At 52.5% G+C, this 18,611-nt stretch overlaps 3 protein-coding genes and 3 long non-coding RNA genes across 6 annotated transcripts; 3 read left to right on the top strand and 3 right to left on the bottom strand.

Annotated features, from left to right (window-relative positions):
- Positions 1–472: 472 nt before the first annotated feature.
- LOC138068445 (alpha-1-macroglobulin-like) lies at positions 473–3,571 on the bottom strand. The gene is made up of 4 exons (XM_068955911.1): positions 2,896–3,571; positions 2,411–2,513; positions 1,472–1,513; positions 473–654 (listed from the first exon to the last, which is right to left on the bottom strand). The coding sequence occupies exons 1-4, from the start codon at positions 3,154–3,156 to the stop codon at positions 629–631; spliced, it is 432 nt and encodes a 143-aa protein (XP_068812012.1). The 5' UTR covers positions 3,157–3,571; the 3' UTR covers positions 473–628.
- Positions 1,520–2,314, top strand: LOC138068459 (uncharacterized). Its single transcript, XR_011143268.1, has 2 exons — positions 1,520–2,047; positions 2,078–2,314. It is a non-coding gene; the product is annotated as an uncharacterized lncRNA (long non-coding RNA).
- Positions 3,572–6,953: 3,382 nt separating the features above from the next.
- Positions 6,954–10,052, bottom strand: LOC138068452 (alpha-1-macroglobulin-like). The gene is made up of 4 exons (XM_068955923.1): positions 9,377–10,052; positions 8,892–8,994; positions 7,953–7,994; positions 6,954–7,135 (listed from the first exon to the last, which is right to left on the bottom strand). The coding sequence occupies exons 1-4, from the start codon at positions 9,635–9,637 to the stop codon at positions 7,110–7,112; spliced, it is 432 nt and encodes a 143-aa protein (XP_068812024.1). The 5' UTR covers positions 9,638–10,052; the 3' UTR covers positions 6,954–7,109.
- LOC138068456 (uncharacterized) lies at positions 8,001–8,795 on the top strand. The gene is made up of 2 exons (XR_011143267.1): positions 8,001–8,528; positions 8,559–8,795. It is a non-coding gene; the product is annotated as an uncharacterized lncRNA (long non-coding RNA).
- A 3,379-nt stretch (positions 10,053–13,431) lies between the features above and the next one.
- LOC138068441 (alpha-1-macroglobulin-like) lies at positions 13,432–16,975 on the bottom strand. The gene is made up of 4 exons (XM_068955904.1): positions 15,855–16,975; positions 15,370–15,472; positions 14,431–14,472; positions 13,432–13,613 (listed from the first exon to the last, which is right to left on the bottom strand). Exons 1-4 carry the CDS (start codon positions 16,113–16,115, stop codon positions 13,588–13,590), a joined length of 432 nt encoding a protein of 143 aa, XP_068812005.1. The 5' UTR covers positions 16,116–16,975; the 3' UTR covers positions 13,432–13,587.
- Positions 14,479–15,273, top strand: LOC138068443 (uncharacterized). Its single transcript, XR_011143257.1, has 2 exons — positions 14,479–15,006; positions 15,037–15,273. It is a non-coding gene; the product is annotated as an uncharacterized lncRNA (long non-coding RNA).
- Positions 16,976–18,611: the final 1,636 nt, after the last annotated feature.

Below are 18,611 nucleotides of genomic sequence, written 5' to 3'. Positions count from 1 at the left end.
TTACTGACTCTCCTGCCACTATACCACTCCCCTTCCCCCGTCTTGCCTAGTTTAAAGCCCTCCTTACCAGGCTGGCCAATCTGTTGGCAAAGACGCGTGTGCCCCGCTTGGTAAGGTGGATCCCATCTCTCTCCATCAGCTGCCCATCTTCGAACAGGGTCCCATGGTCATAGAAACCAAAGCCCTGTTGCCAACACCAGCGGCGCAGCCAGTTGTTAACTTGGAAAACTCGTCTACTCCTCCTCCTGTCCTTTCCCCTCACAGGCAAGATTGAGGAGAAAACAACCTGGGCTCCCAGACCCTTGACCACCATCCCCAGAGCTCCAAAGTCCCGTTTGATGGTTTCCAGTTTGCCTTTCGTGTCGTTAGCGCCCACATGGAAGAGCAGCAGAGGGTAGTAGTCTGATGCATGGACAAGCCTTGGCAGTCTTTGCACGACATCTCATTAACAAAAAACAAGGCCAGAGGCAGCTGAAGAGAATCAAGACTTAATTTATTTATGGTATTACTTCTTTTTTTGGTGTTGAGGTGTCCTTCTCTAGTATTTCAATAGGCCACCTTACCAAAAGGATCCTTTAGGGACATAGATAAGACAGCTGATCCAACAGGACTCAGACAAGATTGCTCATCAGGCATTTCCTTGCTCAGCCTTGGCTGGAGTGGAGAAAAGGACAGAGTGAGAGAAGGTTCCTGAGAAACAGTATTCTGAACCCTGGACATCCTCCCTATGTTTAAGTGGCCCCTGCTTGCATGTTACATAAGTTCAAGACCTATTAAAGTCTGGGGATTTGCTTCACCTAAAAAATGCCTGGTCCCAGACAGATAACATAATAGGAATGGCTGGTTACTTTCAAGATATCCATGTTACAGAGAAGGGAGGGGAGCGGAGGCAGATACTGCTCTGCTCTGGAGAGTATGAGCTAATCAAGTACATATGTCCTCTCTCAACATGTGGATTCTCCAACAAAGGGCAAAAAACACCCAGGGCAGAGTTTGAAAGGTCCCAACTGAAGATGTGAATAAACTCAACATTTCACCAAAATGCTTGGGAGATGATGTTTAAGACGCTTCTGTGTCCACAGCATTGGTGAAAGTGGCCAAGGAAAGGGCAGATCCTTAAAAGCTGAGTGTCATATTCAGCGCCAAGGAAGACTTCAATCTTACTTGTACAATGTGACACAAAGACACAGGAAAAAACAAGGAGCTCTGTATGACTGAAGAAAATAACACTCGGATTGCCAGCCTAAGTAAACCAAAACCAAATTTCTATCTAACCTTTTACAGGACATGAGGAGGTGGATTTAATTTACCTCTCTGCACTGAGGTGTGCTAGGAGCCTGCTGTGGGCATGGTGAAAGAAGTCTTGAGATTCTACCCAGGCTGAGGAAACCCACGCTCTGCACAGATTCTTACACAAACTAACCAGCAGTAGCCCTTACTGGAACACCTCAGTTGTTCTTATGTACTCTACCTGTGGTGCAGGGAGCATTGTATTCCTCAACAGCAAACTCATCTGGAAGACACAAGGGAAGGGAGAGAGCAGGGCTGTCAGACCCCCTCAGCATTCCTGGCAGAGGGCTTCCAGAGAGACACTTCTTCCATGCCCCACAGCGGACAGCTAGCACCATCCCTGACTTCCCTGCAGAGATCCCAGCCCTGGGGGGAGGGAGCCCCAATCCCAGCCCCATCCGGATACCGCGGCAGCAAGGCAGAGCAACTCTGCACAGTCAGCCCCAGCAGGGCTCTGCCTTATGCCTTGAGGCCTTGTCTCAAGCACACAGAGGGTCTCTGTCTCTGTCACCCTGATGTAGCAGCTGGGAAAACAGAAGCACAAGGAGACGCAGCATCCGCCCTGGAATGGTTGCAATCTGGGGCAGGATCTGAACACAGGACTCCTCCTAGCTTCCTTGGGTCTACCTCAGGGCCTGGTTCCTTTCCCTGGGGAGGCATGAAAGGCTTACAGGCACCAAGATCCCAAGGGGAGAGTCTGAAGGCTGGAGAGGATGGCCTCCTCCCTAGGACCCCATGGCCTTCACCTTCTCCTCAGGTGAGGACAGCTGCACAGTGGCTCCCACAGGTGAGGACAGCCATGTGGGGATCCACATACTACCCACACTGCCCAAACTTGTGCCCCATTATCGTTGCAGAGCCCTGCCTGGGCAGGAGCAGAAAGGAGGAGGGTGGTTGCCTCCATCTGTCTGGGCTGTTGGCACTGTGGGTTTGAAGGTTGGTAGAGTCCAGGGGCCCCCCTGCTCTCAGAAAGCACTGCTGAGGCAGAGTGGGAAAGCGCTGAGGTTGATGGAGAGCTTGAGGCCAGGGGCAGCTGTATGTCCCAAAAGCTCCTGTGTATCTCAGCATGGCCTATGTCCAGGACTCACTCCCGTGGGTACCCTCCCACCCCAACACTCACCTGTCTCATAGTAGTCATAGACCTTCACTTGAGCTGGCTTTAGGCCCTGAACAGGGATGTCCCGCTCCACCGTGAAGGAGAAGTTCAGGGTCGTGTTGCTCAGCTGGGGAAAGGAAGGGGTGGAGACTCACGGTCAATTCTACATCTGCCCCAGGTTCCTTCACTCTTCCCTGCCACCAGCGTCCCAGGCCCAAGGTTGTGCATGGGGCTGCAGGCCTGGCCCTGGGCCCTTCCCCACAGTGGGAGAGGCTCTGGCTGGGGGGGAGGTCAGAGCCTGATCTATGTGCAGGGGCAGAGGGAAAGCATGTTGAGGGTTTGGAGGAAGGTACCAGTAAGGCTAGGAAGGGTTAAAAATTCATGTGAGATTCATTCATATTCTTAGTAGATGCTTGGGATTTTTTAGGCCTAGATCTTCTGCCCCAAGCAGCCAAGTGTCCCAAGGTATGCATTTCCCTTTCCCATCCTAGAACCAGACATATGCTCACCTTCTCCAGATATACTAGGACATGGTTGGTACTCAATTCTGTGCGCTCAATAAGTTGGTTGCCTTCCAGCTGAAGAAAGAAGAGAAAGATGGTACTGAGTTGAGGGTGGTCTCCCTGTACCCCCTTGCAGAGCTTTATGGGTGGGACACACTGTACATGAGACACGGGGGTAATGAGGGAATCAACTAAGTTGATTGGGAGGCAAGGAACTGCCTCCTTGGTGCACCTCTCATTGTTATAATGCCCAGGCCTCCTCTTCATCAAAGTACAGCCTGGCTCTAGTACGGAACTGAGCTTTGGTCCAGACACCACAGTGGACGGACTGAATGAAAAGAGAGTCTTTCTCGCTTGCTAGTTCTGCAATGTCTTATCAAGGTCTCCTTTGTTTTCCAGACCACTCATTTCCTCAGCATCTCACACAATGACCCAAGGCCTGAACAACTTACAAGCCAATGTGTGATAGGCAGTTGAACATGATGTGCACAGCTAATGGTTTTAGTGAGGTATCTGGACACAGTGAACATTGGGATGCCCATCAGTGATACAAAGTTTTCCTGCATTCCTGATTTTTCCTGCATTCAACACATTCACAGAATCACAGAATGGTTTAGGTTGGAAGGGACCTCTGGAGATCATCTAGTCCAACCCCCCTGCTCAAGCAGGGTCCTCTAGAGCATATTGCCCAGGATCACATCCAGACGGGTTTTGAATATCTCCAGCGAAGGAGACTCCACCACCTCTCTGGGCAACCTGTTCCAATGCTCTGTCACCCTCACAGTCAAGAAGTTTTTTTCTCAGGTTTAGATGGAACTTCCTGTGGCTCAGTTTCTGCCCGTTGCCTCTTGTCCTGTTGCTGGGCACCACGGAGAAGAGATCGGCCTCATCTTCTTGACAACCACCCCCCTCCCCCCTTCAGATACTTATACACGTTGATCAGATCACCTCTCAGTCTTCTCTTCTCCAGACTGAACAGGCCCAGCTCTCTCAGCCTTTCCTCATAGGAGAGGTGCTCCAGTCCCCTCACCATCTTGGTAGCCCTCCGCTGGACTCTCTGCAGTAGTGCCATGTCTCTCTTGTACTGGGCAGCCCAGAACTGGACACAGTACTCCAGGGGAGGCCTCCCCAGGGCTGAGTAGAGCAGGAGGATCACCTCCCTCCACCTGCTGGCAACACTCTGCCTAATGCACCCCAGGATACCCTTGGCCTTCTTGGCCACAAGGGCACACTGCTGCCTCATGCTTCACTTGTCGTCCACCAGCACTCCCAGGTCCTTCTCTGCAGAGCTGCTTTCCAGCAGGTCAGCCCCCAGCCTGTCCTGCTGCCTGGGGTTCTTCCTCCCTAGGTGCAGGACCCTGCACTTGCCTTTGTGGAATGTCAGGAGGTTCCTCTCCGCCCAGCTCTCCAACCTCTCCAGGTCCCTCTGAATGGCAGCGCAGCCCTCTGGTGTGTCAGCCACTCCCCCCAGTTTAGTATCATCAGCCAACTTGCTGAGGGTACACTCTGTCCCTTCCGCCAGGTCACTGATGAATACATTGAACAAGACTGGAGCCAGGACTGACCTCTGCGGGACACCACTAGCTACAGGCCTCCAACTTGACTCTGCGCCATTCACCACAACCCTCGGAGCTCGGCCATCCAGCCAGTTCTCAATCCACCTCACCGTCCACTCATCCAACCCACACCTCCTGAGTTTACCTATGAGGATGGGATGAGAGACAGTGTCAAAAGCTTTGCTCAAGTCCAGGGAGACAACATCCACTGCTCTGCCCTCATCTACCCAGCCAGTCATTCCATCCTAGAAGGCTATCCGGTTGTTGAAGCATGATTTCCTTCTGGTGAATCCATGCTGACTATTCCTGATCACCTTCTTGTCCTCCTTATGCTTAGTGGGGACCTCCAGGATGAGCTGTTCCATCAGCTTCCCGGGGATGGAGGTGAGGCTGACCGGCCTGTAGTTCCCTGGGTCCTCCTTCTTGCCCTTTTGGAAGACTGGAGGGACGCTGGCTTTCTTCCAGTCCTCAGGCACCTCTCCTGATTGCCATGACCTTTCCAAGAGGATGGAGAGTGGCCTAGCAATAACATCCGCCAGCTCCCTCAGCACTCGTGGGTGCATCCCATCGGGGCCCATGGATTGGTGGATGTCAAGTTTGGACAAAAGATCTCTAACCTGATCCTCCTCCACCAAGGGAGAGTCTTCCTTTCTCCAGCCTTCCTCTCTTGTCCCCAGGCTCTGGAATTCCTGAGGACTGGCCTTAGCAGTGAAGACCGAAGCAAAGGCAGCATTCAATAACTCTGCCTTCTCTGCCTTCTCTGCCTGGTCCTTTGTTACCAGGGCACCCGCCCCATTCAGCGGCGGGCCCACATTTTCCCTAGTCTTCCTTTTGCTATTGATGTATTTGAAGACGTTCCTTCTTGTTGTCCTTGACATCCCTTGCCAGATTAAACTCCAAATGGGCCTTAGCCTTCCTTGTCGCATCCCTGCACACTCTGGCAACGTCCCTGTATTCCTCCCAAGTGGCCTGTCCCCTTTGCCACATTCTGTACACTTCCTTCTTCTGTTGGAGTTTTGCCAGGAGCTCCTTGCTCATCCACGCAGGTCTCCTGCCCGCTTTGCCGGACTTCTTCCTCAGAGGGATGCACCCATCTTGAGCCTGGAGGAGGTGATGCTTGACTATTAACCAGCTTTCTTGGACCTCGCTTCCTTCAAGGGCCCTACCCCATGAGATTCCTCCAAGAAGGTCCCTGAAGAGGCCAAAGTTTGCCCTCCTGAAGTCCAGGGTTGCAATCCTGCTTATTGCCCTGCTCCCTCCTCGTAGGATCGGGAACTCCACTATCTCATGGTCACTGCAGCCAAGGCTGCCCCCAACCTTCACAACTCCAACTAGACCCTCTTTGTTTGTTAGTACAAGGTCCAGCAGCACACCTCTCCTTGTTGGCGTCTCCACCACCTGGGTCAAGAAATTATCCTCGATGCTCTGCAGGAACCTCTTTGACTGTTTGTGCCTAGCTGTGCTCTCTTCCCAGCTCATGTCAGGGTGGTGGAAGTCCCCCATGAGAACCAGGGCCTGTGATCGTGAGGCTACTTCCAGCTGTCTGTAGAAGGCCTCATCTACTTCCTCTTCCTGATCAGGTGGCCTGTAGCAAACCCCCACAACAGTGTCACCCATGTTAGCCTGCCCTTTAAGCCTTACCCATAGGCTCTCAACTTGCTCTTCAACCAACCCCAAGGCACAGCTCCATGTGTTCTAGTTGCTCCCTCACATAAAGAGCAACTCCACCACCTCGCCTTCCTGGCCTGTCTTTCCTAAAAAGCACGTAGCCATCTATGACAGTATTCCAGGTATGCAACCTATCCCACCATGTCTCTGTAACTGCAACGAGATCATGGCCCTGCGACCGCACACAGATCTCCAGATCTTCCTGCTTATTCCCCATGCTGCGCGCATTGCTATACAGGCATTTCAGAGAGCCAGTCAAGCACGCAGGTTTCCCAGGAGAGGTGCAAGAGGATCCTCCATAGCCATGTTCCATGCTGTCTCCCCTGGCTGCATGCACCCGCTGGAGGCATCCTGACTCGAGCGGTGTTTTACTGACTCTCCTGCCACTATACCACTCCCCTTCCCCCGTCTTGCCTAGTTTAAAGCCCTCCTTACCAGGCTGGCCAATCTGTTGGCAAAGACGCGTGTGCCCCGCTTGGTAAGGTGGATCCCATCTCTCCCTATCAGCTGCCCATCTTCGAACAGGGTCCCATGGTCATAGAAACCAAAGCCCTGTTGCCAACACCAGCGGCGCAGCCAGTTGTTAACTTGGAAAACTCGTCTACTCCTCCTCCTGTCCTTTCCCCTCACAGGCAAGATTGAGGAGAAAACAACCTGGGCTCCCAGACCCTTGACCACCATCCCCAGAGCTCCAAAGTCCCGTTTGATGGTTTCCAGTTTGCCTTTCGTGTCGTTAGCGCCCACATGGAAGAGCAGCAGAGGGTAGTAGTCTGATGCATGGACAAGCCTTGGCAGTCTTTGCACGACATCTCATTAACAAAAAACAAGGCCAGAGGCAGCTGAAGAGAATCAAGACTTAATTTATTTATGGTATTACTTCTTTTTTTGGTGTTGAGGTGTCCTTCTCTAGTATTTCAATAGGCCACCTTACCAAAAGGATCCTTTAGGGACATAGATAAGACAGCTGATCCAACAGGACTCAGACAAGATTGCTCATCAGGCATTTCCTTGCTCAGCCTTGGCTGGAGTGGAGAAAAGGACAGAGTGAGAGAAGGTTCCTGAGAAACAGTATTCTGAACCCTGGACATCCTCCCTATGTTTAAGTGGCCCCTGCTTGCATGTTACATAAGTTCAAGACCTATTAAAGTCTGGGGATTTGCTTCACCTAAAAAATGCCTGGTCCCAGACAGATAACATAATAGGAATGGCTGGTTACTTTCAAGATATCCATGTTACAGAGAAGGGAGGGGAGCGGAGGCAGATACTGCTCTGCTCTGGAGAGTATGAGCTAATCAAGTACATATGTCCTCTCTCAACATGTGGATTCTCCAACAAAGGGCAAAAAACACCCAGGGCAGAGTTTGAAAGGTCCCAACTGAAGATGTGAATAAACTCAACATTTCACCAAAATGCTTGGGAGATGATGTTTAAGACGCTTCTGTGTCCACAGCATTGGTGAAAGTGGCCAAGGAAAGGGCAGATCCTTAAAAGCTGAGTGTCATATTCAGCGCCAAGGAAGACTTCAATCTTACTTGTACAATGTGACACAAAGACACAGGAAAAAACAAGGAGCTCTGTACGACTGAAGAAAATAACACTCGGATTGCCAGCCTAAGTAAACCAAAACCAAATTTCTATCTAACCTTTTACAGGACATGAGGAGGTGGATTTAATTTACCTCTCTGCACTGAGGTGTGCTAGGAGCCTGCTGTGGGCATGGTGAAAGAAGTCTTGAGATTCTACCCAGGCTGAGGAAACCCACGCTCTGCACAGATTCTTACACAAACTAACCAGCAGTAGCCCTTACTGGAACACCTCAGTTGTTCTTATGTACTCTACCTGTGGTGCAGGGAGCATTGTATTCCTCAACAGCAAACTCATCTGGAAGACACAAGGGAAGGGAGAGAGCAGGGCTGTCAGACCCCCTCAGCATTCCTGGCAGAGGGCTTCCAGAGAGACACTTCTTCCATGCCCCACAGCGGACAGCTAGCACCATCCCTGACTTCCCTGCAGAGATCCCAGCCCTGGGGGGAGGGAGCCCCAATCCCAGCCCCATCCGGATACCGCGGCAGCAAGGCAGAGCAACTCTGCACAGTCAGCCCCAGCAGGGCTCTGCCTTATGCCTTGAGGCCTTGTCTCAAGCACACAGAGGGTCTCTGTCTCTGTCACCCTGATGTAGCAGCTGGGAAAACAGAAGCACAAGGAGACGCAGCATCCGCCCTGGAATGGTTGCAATCTGGGGCAGGATCTGAACACAGGACTCCTCCTAGCTTCCTTGGGTCTACCTCAGGGCCTGGTTCCTTTCCCTGGGGAGGCATGAAAGGCTTACAGGCACCAAGATCCCAAGGGGAGAGTCTGAAGGCTGGAGAGGATGGCCTCCTCCCTAGGACCCCATGGCCTTCACCTTCTCCTCAGGTGAGGACAGCTGCACAGTGGCTCCCACAGGTGAGGACAGCCATGTGGGGATCCACATACTACCCACACTGCCCAAACTTGTGCCCCATTATCGTTGCAGAGCCCTGCCTGGGCAGGAGCAGAAAGGAGGAGGGTGGTTGCCTCCATCTGTCTGGGCTGTTGGCACTGTGGGTTTGAAGGTTGGTAGAGTCCAGGGGCCCCCCTGCTCTCAGAAAGCACTGCTGAGGCAGAGTGGGAAAGCGCTGAGGTTGATGGAGAGCTTGAGGCCAGGGGCAGCTGTATGTCCCAAAAGCTCCTGTGTATCTCAGCATGGCCTATGTCCAGGACTCACTCCCGTGGGTACCCTCCCACCCCAACACTCACCTGTCTCATAGTAGTCATAGACCTTCACTTGAGCTGGCTTTAGGCCCTGAACAGGGATGTCCCGCTCCACCGTGAAGGAGAAGTTCAGGGTCGTGTTGCTCAGCTGGGGAAAGGAAGGGGTGGAGACTCACGGTCAATTCTACATCTGCCCCAGGTTCCTTCACTCTTCCCTGCCACCAGCGTCCCAGGCCCAAGGTTGTGCATGGGGCTGCAGGCCTGGCCCTGGGCCCTTCCCCACAGTGGGAGAGGCTCTGGCTGGGGGGGAGGTCAGAGCCTGATCTATGTGCAGGGGCAGAGGGAAAGCATGTTGAGGGTTTGGAGGAAGGTACCAGTAAGGCTAGGAAGGGTTAAAAATTCATGTGAGATTCATTCATATTCTTAGTAGATGCTTGGGATTTTTTAGGCCTAGATCTTCTGCCCCAAGCAGCCAAGTGTCCCAAGGTATGCATTTCCCTTTCCCATCCTAGAACCAGACATATGCTCACCTTCTCCAGATATACTAGGACATGGTTGGTACTCAATTCTGTGCGCTCAATAAGTTGGTTGCCTTCCAGCTGAAGAAAGAAGAGAAAGATGGTACTGAGTTGAGGGTGGTCTCCCTGTACCCCCTTGCAGAGCTTTATGGGTGGGACACACTGTACATGAGACACGGGGGTAATGAGGGAATCAACTAAGTTGATTGGGAGGCAAGGAACTGCCTCCTTGGTGCACCTCTCATTGTTATAATGCCCAGGCCTCCTCTTCATCAAAGTACAGCCTGGCTCTAGTACGGAACTGAGCTTTGGTCCAGACACCACAGTGGACGGACTGAATGAAAAGAGAGTCTTTCTCGCTTGCTAGTTCTGCAATGTCTTATCAAGGTCTCCTTTGTTTTCCAGACCACTCATTTCCTCAGCATCTCACACAATGACCCAAGGCCTGAACAACTTACAAGCCAATGTGTGATAGGCAGTTGAACATGATGTGCACAGCTAATGGTTTTAGTGAGGTATCTGGACACAGTGAACATTGGGATGCCCATCAGTGATACAAAGTTTTCCTGCATTCCTGATTTTTCCTGCATTCAACACATTCACAGAATCACAGAATGGTTTAGGTTGGAAGGGACCTCTGGAGATCATCTAGTCCAACCCCCCTGCTCAAGCAGGGTCCTCTAGAGCATATTGCCCAGGATCACATCCAGACGGGTTTTGAATATCTCCAGCGAAGGAGACTCCACCACCTCTCTGGGCAACCTGTTCCAATGCTCTGTCACCCTCACAGTCAAGAAGTTTTTTTCTCAGGTTTAGATGGAACTTCCTGTGGCTCAGTTTCTGCCCGTTGCCTCTTGTCCTGTTGCTGGGCACCACGGAGAAGAGATCGGCCTCATCTTCTTGACAACCACCCCCCCCCCCCCAGATACTTATACACGTTGATCAGATCACCTCTCAGTCTTCTCTTCTCCAGACTGAACAGGCCCAGCTCTCTCAGCCTTTCCTCATAGGAGAGGTGCTCCAGTCCCCTCACCATCTTGGTAGCCCTCCGCTGGACTCTCTGCAGTAGTGCCATGTCTCTCTTGTACTGGGCAGCCCAGAACTGGACACAGTACTCCAGGGGAGGCCTCCCCAGGGCTGAGTAGAGCAGGAGGATCACCTCCCTCCACCTGCTGGCAACACTCTGCCTAATGCACCCCAGGATACCCTTGGCCTTCTTGGCCACAAGGGCACACTGCTGCCTCATGCTTCACTTGTCGTCCACCAGCACTCCCAGGTCCTTCTCTGCAGAGCTGCTTTCCAGCAGGTCAGCCCCCAGCCTGTCCTGCTGCCTGGGGTTCTTCCTCCCTAGGTGCAGGACCCTGCACTTGCCTTTGTGGAATGTCAGGAGGTTCCTCTCCGCCCAGCTCTCCAACCTCTCCAGGTCCCTCTGAATGGCAGCGCAGCCCTCTGGTGTGTCAGCCACTCCCCCCAGTTTAGTATCATCAGCCAACTTGCTGAGGGTACACTCTGTCCCTTCCGCCAGGTCACTGATGAATACATTGAACAAGACTGGAGCCAGGACTGACCTCTGCGGGACACCACTAGCTACAGGCCTCCAACTTGACTCTGCGCCATTCACCACAACCCTCGGAGCTCGGCCATCCAGCCAGTTCTCAATCCACCTCACCGTCCACTCATCCAACCCACACCTCCTGAGTTTACCTATGAGGATGGGATGAGAGACAGTGTCAAAAGCTTTGCTCAAGTCCAGGGAGACAACATCCACTGCTCTGCCCTCATCTACCCAGCCAGTCATTCCATCCTAGAAGGCTATCCGGTTGTTGAAGCATGATTTCCTTCTGGTGAATCCATGCTGACTATTCCTGATCACCTTCTTGTCCTCCTTATGCTTAGTGGGGACCTCCAGGATGAGCTGTTCCATCAGCTTCCCGGGGATGGAGGTGAGGCTGACCGGCCTGTAGTTCCCTGGGTCCTCCTTCTTGCCCTTTTGGAAGACTGGAGGGACGCTGGCTTTCTTCCAGTCCTCAGGCACCTCTCCTGATTGCCATGACCTTTCCAAGAGGATGGAGAGTGGCCTAGCAATAACATCCGCCAGCTCCCTCAGCACTCGTGGGTGCATCCCATCGGGGCCCATGGATTGGTGGATGTCAAGTTTGGACAAAAGATCTCTAACCTGATCCTCCTCCACCAAGGGAGAGTCTTCCTTTCTCCAGCCTTCCTCTCTTGTCCCCAGGCTCTGGAATTCCTGAGGACTGGCCTTAGCAGTGAAGACCGAAGCAAAGGCAGCATTCAATAACTCTGCCTTCTCTGCCTTCTCTGCCTGGTCCTTTGTTACCAGGGCACCCGCCCCATTCAGCGGCGGGCCCACATTTTCCCTAGTCTTCCTTTTGCTATTGATGTATTTGAAGACGTTCCTTCTTGTTGTCCTTGACATCCCTTGCCAGATTAAACTCCAAATGGGCCTTAGCCTTCCTTGTCGCATCCCTGCACACTCTGACAACGTCCCTGTATTCCTCCCAAGTGGCCTGTCCCCTTTGCCACATTCTGTACACTTCCTTCTTCTGTTGGAGTTTTGCCAGGAGCTCCTTGCTCATCCACGCAGGTCTCCTGCCCGCTTTGCCGGACTTCTTCCTCAGAGGGATGCACCCATCTTGAGCCTGGAGGAGGTGATGCTTGACTATTAACCAGCTTTCTTGGACCTCGCTTCCTTCAAGGGCCCTACCCCATGAGATTCCTCCAAGAAGGTCCCTGAAGAGGCCAAAGTTTGCCCTCCTGAAGTCCAGGGTTGCAATCCTGCTTATTGCCCTGCTCCCTCCTCGTAGGATCGGGAACTCCACTATCTCATGGTCACTGCAGCCAAGGCTGCCCCCAACCTTCACAACTCCAACTAGACCCTCTTTGTTTGTTAGTACAAGGTCCAGCAGCACACCTCTCCTTGTTGGCGTCTCCACCACCTGGGTCAAGAAATTATCCTCGATGCTCTGCAGGAACCTCTTTGACTGTTTGTGCCTAGCTGTGCTCTCTTCCCAGCTCATGTCAGGGTGGTGGAAGTCCCCCATGAGAACCAGGGCCTGTGATCGTGAGGCTACTTCCAGCTGTCTGTAGAAGGCCTCATCTACTTCCTCTTCCTGATCAGGTGGCCTGTAGCAAACCCCCACAACAGTGTCACCCATGTTAGCCTGCCCTTTAAGCCTTACCCATAGGCTCTCAACTTGCTCTTCAACCAACCCCAAGGCACAGCTCCATGTGTTCTAGTTGCTCCCTCACATAAAGAGCAACTCCACCACCTCGCCTTCCTGGCCTGTCTTTCCTAAAAAGCACGTAGCCATCTATGACAGTATTCCAGGTATGCAACCTATCCCACCATGTCTCTGTAACTGCAACGAGATCATGGCCCTGCGACCGCACACAGATCTCCAGATCTTCCTGCTTATTTCCCATGCTGCGCGCATTGCTATACAGGCATTTCAGAGAGCCAGTCAAGCACGCAGGTTTCCCAGGAGAGGTGCAAGAGGATCCTCCATAGCCATGTTCCATGCTGTCTCCCCTGGCTGCATGCACCCGCTGGAGGCATCCTGACTCGAGCGGTGTTTTACTGACTCTCCTGCCACTATACCACTCCCCTTCCCCCGTCTTGCCTAGTTTAAAGCCCTCCTTACCAGGCTGGCCAATCTGTTGGCAAAGACGCGTGTGCCCCGCTTGGTAAGGTGGATCCCATCTCTCCCTATCAGCTGCCCATCTTCGAACAGGGTCCCATGGTCATAGAAACCAAAGCCCTGTTGCCAACACCAGCGGCGCAGCCAGTTGTTAACTTGGAAAACTCGTCTACTCCTCCTCCTGTCCTTTCCCCTCACAGGCAAGATTGAGGAGAAAACAACCTGGGCTCCCAGACCCTTGACCACCATCCCCAGAGCTCCAAAGTCCCGTTTGATGGTTTCCAGTTTGCCTTTCGTGTCGTTAGCGCCCACATGGAAGAGCAGCAGAGGGTAGTAGTCTGATGCATGGACAAGCCTTGGCAGTCTTTGCACGACATCTCATTAACAAAAAACAAGGCCAGAGGCAGCTGAAGAGAATCAAGACTTAATTTATTTATGGTATTACTTCTTTTTTTGGTGTTGAGGTGTCCTTCTCTAGTATTTCAATAGGCCACCTTACCAAAAGGATCCTTTAGGGACATAGATAAGACAGCTGATCCAACAGGACTCAGACAAGATTGCTCATCAGGCATTTCCTTGCTCAGCCTTGGCTGGAGTGGAGAAAAGGACAGAGTGAGAGAAGGTTCCTGAGAAACAGTATTCTGAACCCTGGACATCCTCCCTATGTTTAAGTGGCCCCTGCTTGCATGTTACATAAGTTCAAGACCTATTAAAGTCTGGGGATTTGCTTCACCTAAAAAATGCCTGGTCCCAGACAGATAACATAATAGGAATGGCTGGTTACTTTCAAGATATCCATGTTACAGAGAAGGGAGGGGAGCGGAGGCAGATACTGCTCTGCTCTGGAGAGTATGAGCTAATCAAGTACATATGTCCTCTCTCAACATGTGGATTCTCCAACAAAGGGCAAAAAACACCCAGGGCAGAGTTTGAAAGGTCCCAACTGAAGATGTGAATAAACTCAACATTTCACCAAAATGCTTGGGAGATGATGTTTAAGACGCTTCTGTGTCCACAGCATTGGTGAAAGTGGCCAAGGAAAGGGCAGATCCTTAAAAGCTGAGTGTCATATTCAGCGCCAAGGAAGACTTCAATCTTACTTGTACAATGTGACACAAAGACACAGGAAAAAACAAGGAGCTCTGTACGACTGAAGAAAATAACACTCGGATTGCCAGCCTAAGTAAACCAAAACCAAATTTCTATCTAACCTTTTACAGGACATGAGGAGGTGGATTTAATTTACCTCTCTGCACTGAGGTGTGCTAGGAGCCTGCTGTGGGCATGGTGAAAGAAGTCTTGAGATTCTACCCAGGCTGAGGAAACCCACGCTCTGCACAGATTCTTACACAAACTAACCAGCAGTAGCCCTTACTGGAACACCTCAGTTGTTCTTATGTACTCTACCTGTGGTGCAGGGAGCATTGTATTCCTCAACAGCAAACTCATCTGGAAGACACAAGGGAAGGGAGAGAGCAGGGCTGTCAGACCCCCTCAGCATTCCTGGCAGAGGGCTTCCAGAGAGACACTTCTTCCATGCCCCACAGCGGACAGCTAGCACCATCCCTGACTTCCCTGCAGAGATCCCAGCCCTGGGGGGAGGGAGCCCCAATCCCAGCCCCATCCGGATACCGCGGCAGCAAGGCAGAGCAACTCTGCACAGTCAGCCCCAGCAGGGCTCTGCCTTATGCCTTGAGGCCTTGTCTCAAGCACACAGAGGGTCTCTGTCTCTGTCACCCTGATGTAGCAGCTGGGAAAACAGAAGCACAAGGAGACGCAGCATCCGCCCTGGAATGGTTGCAATCTGGGGCAGGATCTGAACACAGGACTCCTCCTAGCTTCCTTGGGTCTACCTCAGGGCCTGGTTCCTTTCCCTGGGGAGGCATGAAAGGCTTACAGGCACCAAGATCCCAAGGGGAGAGTCTGAAGGCTGGAGAGGATGGCCTCCTCCCTAGGACCCCATGGCCTTCACCTTCTCCTCAGGTGAGGACAGCTGCACAGTGGCTCCCACAGGTGAGGACAGCCATGTGGGGATCCACATACTACCCACACTGCCCAAACTTGTGCCCCATTATCGTTGCAGAGCCCTGCCTGGGCAGGAGCAGAAAGGAGGAGGGTGGTTGCCTCCATCTGTCTGGGCTGTTGGCACTGTGGGTTTGAAGGTTGGTAGAGTCCAGGGGCCCCCCTGCTCTCAGAAAGCACTGCTGAGGCAGAGTGGGAAAGCGCTGAGGTTGATGGAGAGCTTGAGGCCAGGGGCAGCTGTATGTCCCAAAAGCTCCTGTGTATCTCAGCATGGCCTATGTCCAGGACTCACTCCCGTGGGTACCCTCCCACCCCAACACTCACCTGTCTCATAGTAGTCATAGACCTTCACTTGAGCTGGCTTTAGGCCCTGAACAGGGATGTCCCGCTCCACCGTGAAGGAGAAGTTCAGGGTCGTGTTGCTCAGCTGGGGAAAGGAAGGGGTGGAGACTCACGGTCAATTCTACATCTGCCCCAGGTTCCTTCACTCTTCCCTGCCACCAGCGTCCCAGGCCCAAGGTTGTGCATGGGGCTGCAGGCCTGGCCCTGGGCCCTTCCCCACAGTGGGAGAGGCTCTGGCTGGGGGGGAGGTCAGAGCCTGATCTATGTGCAGGGGCAGAGGGAAAGCATGTTGAGGGTTTGGAGGAAGGTACCAGTAAGGCTAGGAAGGGTTAAAAATTCATGTGAGATTCATTCATATTCTTAGTAGATGCTTGGGATTTTTTAGGCCTAGATCTTCTGCCCCAAGCAGCCAAGTGTCCCAAGGTATGCATTTCCCTTTCCCATCCTAGAACCAGACATATGCTCACCTTCTCCAGATATACTAGGACATGGTTGGTACTCAATTCTGTGCGCTCAATAAGTTGGTTGCCTTCCAGCTGAAGAAAGAAGAGAAAGATGGTACTGAGTTGAGGGTGGTCTCCCTGTACCCCCTTGCAGAGCTTTATGGGTGGGACACACTGTACATGAGACACGGGGGTAATGAGGGAATCAACTAAGTTGATTGGGAGGCAAGGAACTGCCTCCTTGGTGCACCTCTCATTGTTATAATGCCCAGGCCTCCTCTTCATCAAAGTACAGCCTGGCTCTAGTACGGAACTGAGCTTTGGTCCAGACACCACAGTGGACGGACTGAATGAAAAGAGAGTCTTTCTCGCTTGCTAGTTCTGCAATGTCTTATCAAGGTCTCCTTTGTTTTCCAGACCACTCATTTCCTCAGCATCTCACACAATGACCCAAGGCCTGAACAACTTACAAGCCAATGTGTGATAGGCAGTTGAACATGATGTGCACAGCTAATGGTTTTAGTGAGGTATCTGGACACAGTGAACATTGGGATGCCCATCAGTGATACAAAGTTTTCCTGCATTCCTGATTTTTCCTGCATTCAACACATTCACAGAATCACAGAATGGTTTAGGTTGGAAGGGACCTCTGGAGATCATCTAGTCCAACCCCCCTGCTCAAGCAGGGTCCTCTAGAGCATATTGCCCAGGATCACATCCAGACGGGTTTTGAATATCTCCAGCGAAGGAGACTCCACCACCTCTCTGGGCAACCTGTTCCAATGCTCTGTCACCCTCACAGTCAAGAAGTTTTTTTCTCAGGTTTAGATGGAACTTCCTGTGGTTCAGTTTCTGCCCGTTGCCTCTTGTCCTGTTGCTGGGCACCACGGAGAAGAGATCGGCCTCATCTTCTTGACAACCACCCCCCTCCCCCCTTCAGATACTTATACACGTTGATCAGATCACCTCTCAGTCTTCTCTTCTCCAGACTGAACAGGCCCAGCTCTCTCAGCCTTTCCTCATAGGAGAGGTGCTCCAGTCCCCTCACCATCTTGGTAGCCCTCCGCTGGACTCTCTGCAGTAGTGCCATGTCTCTCTTGTACTGGGCAGCCCAGAACTGGACACAGTACTCCAGGGGAGGCCTCCCCAGGGCTGAGTAGAGCAGGAGGATCACCTCCCTCCACCTGCTGGCAACACTCTGCCTAATGCACCCCAGGATACCCTTGGCCTTCTTGGCCACAAGGGCACACTGCTGCCTCATGCTTCACTTGTCGTCCACCAGCACTCCCAGGTCCTTCTCTGCAGAGCTGCTTTCCAGCAGGTCAGCCCCCAGCCTGTCCTGCTGCCTGGGGTTCTTCCTCCCTAGGTGCAGGACCCTGCACTTGCCTTTGTGGAATGTCAGGAGGTTCCTCTCCGCCCAGCTCTCCAACCTCTCCAGGTCCCTCTGAATGGCAGCGCAGCCCTCTGGTGTGTCAGCCACTCCCCCCAGTTTAGTATCATCAGCCAACTTGCTGAGGGTACACTCTGTCCCTTCCGCCAGGTCACTGATGAATACATTGAACAAGACTGGAGCCAGGACTGACCTCTGCGGGACACCACTAGCTACAGGCCTCCAACTTGACTCTGCGCCATTCACCACAACCCTCGGAGCTCGGCCATCCAGCCAGTTCTCAATCCACCTCACCGTCCACTCATCCAACCCACACCTCCTGAGTTTACCTATGAGGATGGGATGAGAGACAGTGTCAAAAGCTTTGCTCAAGTCCAGGGAGACAACATCCACTGCTCTGCCCTCATCTACCCAGCCAGTCATTCCATCCTAGAAGGCTATCCGGTTGTTGAAGCATGATTTCCTTCTGGTGAATCCATGCTGACTATTCCTGATCACCTTCTTGTCCTCCTTATGCTTAGTGGGGACCTCCAGGATGAGCTGTTCCATCAGCTTCCCGGGGATGGAGGTGAGGCTGACCGGCCTGTAGTTCCCTGGGTCCTCCTTCTTGCCCTTTTGGAAGACTGGAGGGACGCTGGCTTTCTTCCAGTCCTCAGGCACCTCTCCTGATTGCCATGACCTTTCCAAGAGGATGGAGAGTGGCCTAGCAATAACATCCGCCAGCTCCCTCAGCACTCGTGGGTGCATCCCATCGGGGCCCATGGATTGGTGGATGTCAAGTTTGGACAAAAGATCTCTAACCTGATCCTCCTCCACCAAGGGAGAGTCTTCCTTTCTCCAGCCTTCCTCTCTTGTCCCCAGGCTCTGGAATTCCTGAGGACTGGCCTTAGCAGTGAAGACCGAAGCAAAGGCAGCATTCAATAACTCTGCCTTCTCTGCCTTCTCTGCCTGGTCCTTTGTTACCAGGGCACCCGCCCCATTCAGCGGCGGGCCCACATTTTCCCTAGTCTTCTTTTTGCTATTGATGTATTTGAAGACGTTCCTTCTTGTTGTCCTTGACATCCCTTGCCAGATTAAACTCCAAATGGGCCTTAGCCTTCCTTGTCGCATCCCTGCACACTCTGACAACGTCCCTGTATTCCTCCCAAGTGGCCTGTCCCCTTTGCCACATTCTGTACACTTCCTTCTTCTGTTGGAGTTTTGCCAGGAGCTCCTTGCTCATCCACGCAGGTCTCCTGCCCGCTTTGCCGGACTTCTTCCTCAGAGGGATGCACCCATCTTGAGCCTGGAGGAGGTGATGCTTGACTATTAACCAGCTTTCTTGGACCTCGCTTCCTTCAAGGGCCCTACCCCATGAGATTCCTCCAAGAAGGTCCCTGAAGAGGCCAAAG

The sequence above is a fragment of the Struthio camelus genome, chromosome 1, assembly GCF_040807025.1.
Source record: "Struthio camelus isolate bStrCam1 chromosome 1, bStrCam1.hap1, whole genome shotgun sequence".
Taxonomy (NCBI): domain Eukaryota; kingdom Metazoa; phylum Chordata; class Aves; order Struthioniformes; family Struthionidae; genus Struthio; species Struthio camelus.
Note: the sequence above shows the minus strand (reverse complement) of the source record. Positions and strands in the feature narration are given on the sequence as shown.

What these genes read in the sequence shown, in the direction of transcription:
- LOC138068445 (XM_068955911.1), bottom strand. Translation starts at nt 3,156, where the DNA reads ATGAAGAGGAGGCCTGGGCATTATAACAATGAGAGGTGCACCAAGGAG. An exon ending in CTATGACTACTATGAGACAG is followed by an intron (nt 1,514 to 2,410) that starts GTGAGTGTTGGG and finishes TGTGTCTTCCAG; the next exon opens with ATGAGTTTGCTGTTGAGGAA. An exon ending in CAATGCTCCCTGCACCACAG is followed by an intron (nt 655 to 1,471) that starts GTAGAGTACATA and finishes TCTCCACTCCAG; the next exon opens with CCAAGGCTGAGCAAGGAAAT.
- LOC138068441 (XM_068955904.1), bottom strand. Translation starts at nt 16,115, where the DNA reads ATGAAGAGGAGGCCTGGGCATTATAACAATGAGAGGTGCACCAAGGAG. An exon ending in CTATGACTACTATGAGACAG is followed by an intron (nt 14,473 to 15,369) that starts GTGAGTGTTGGG and finishes TGTGTCTTCCAG; the next exon opens with ATGAGTTTGCTGTTGAGGAA. An exon ending in CAATGCTCCCTGCACCACAG is followed by an intron (nt 13,614 to 14,430) that starts GTAGAGTACATA and finishes TCTCCACTCCAG; the next exon opens with CCAAGGCTGAGCAAGGAAAT.
- LOC138068452 (XM_068955923.1), bottom strand. Translation starts at nt 9,637, where the DNA reads ATGAAGAGGAGGCCTGGGCATTATAACAATGAGAGGTGCACCAAGGAG. An exon ending in CTATGACTACTATGAGACAG is followed by an intron (nt 7,995 to 8,891) that starts GTGAGTGTTGGG and finishes TGTGTCTTCCAG; the next exon opens with ATGAGTTTGCTGTTGAGGAA. An exon ending in CAATGCTCCCTGCACCACAG is followed by an intron (nt 7,136 to 7,952) that starts GTAGAGTACATA and finishes TCTCCACTCCAG; the next exon opens with CCAAGGCTGAGCAAGGAAAT.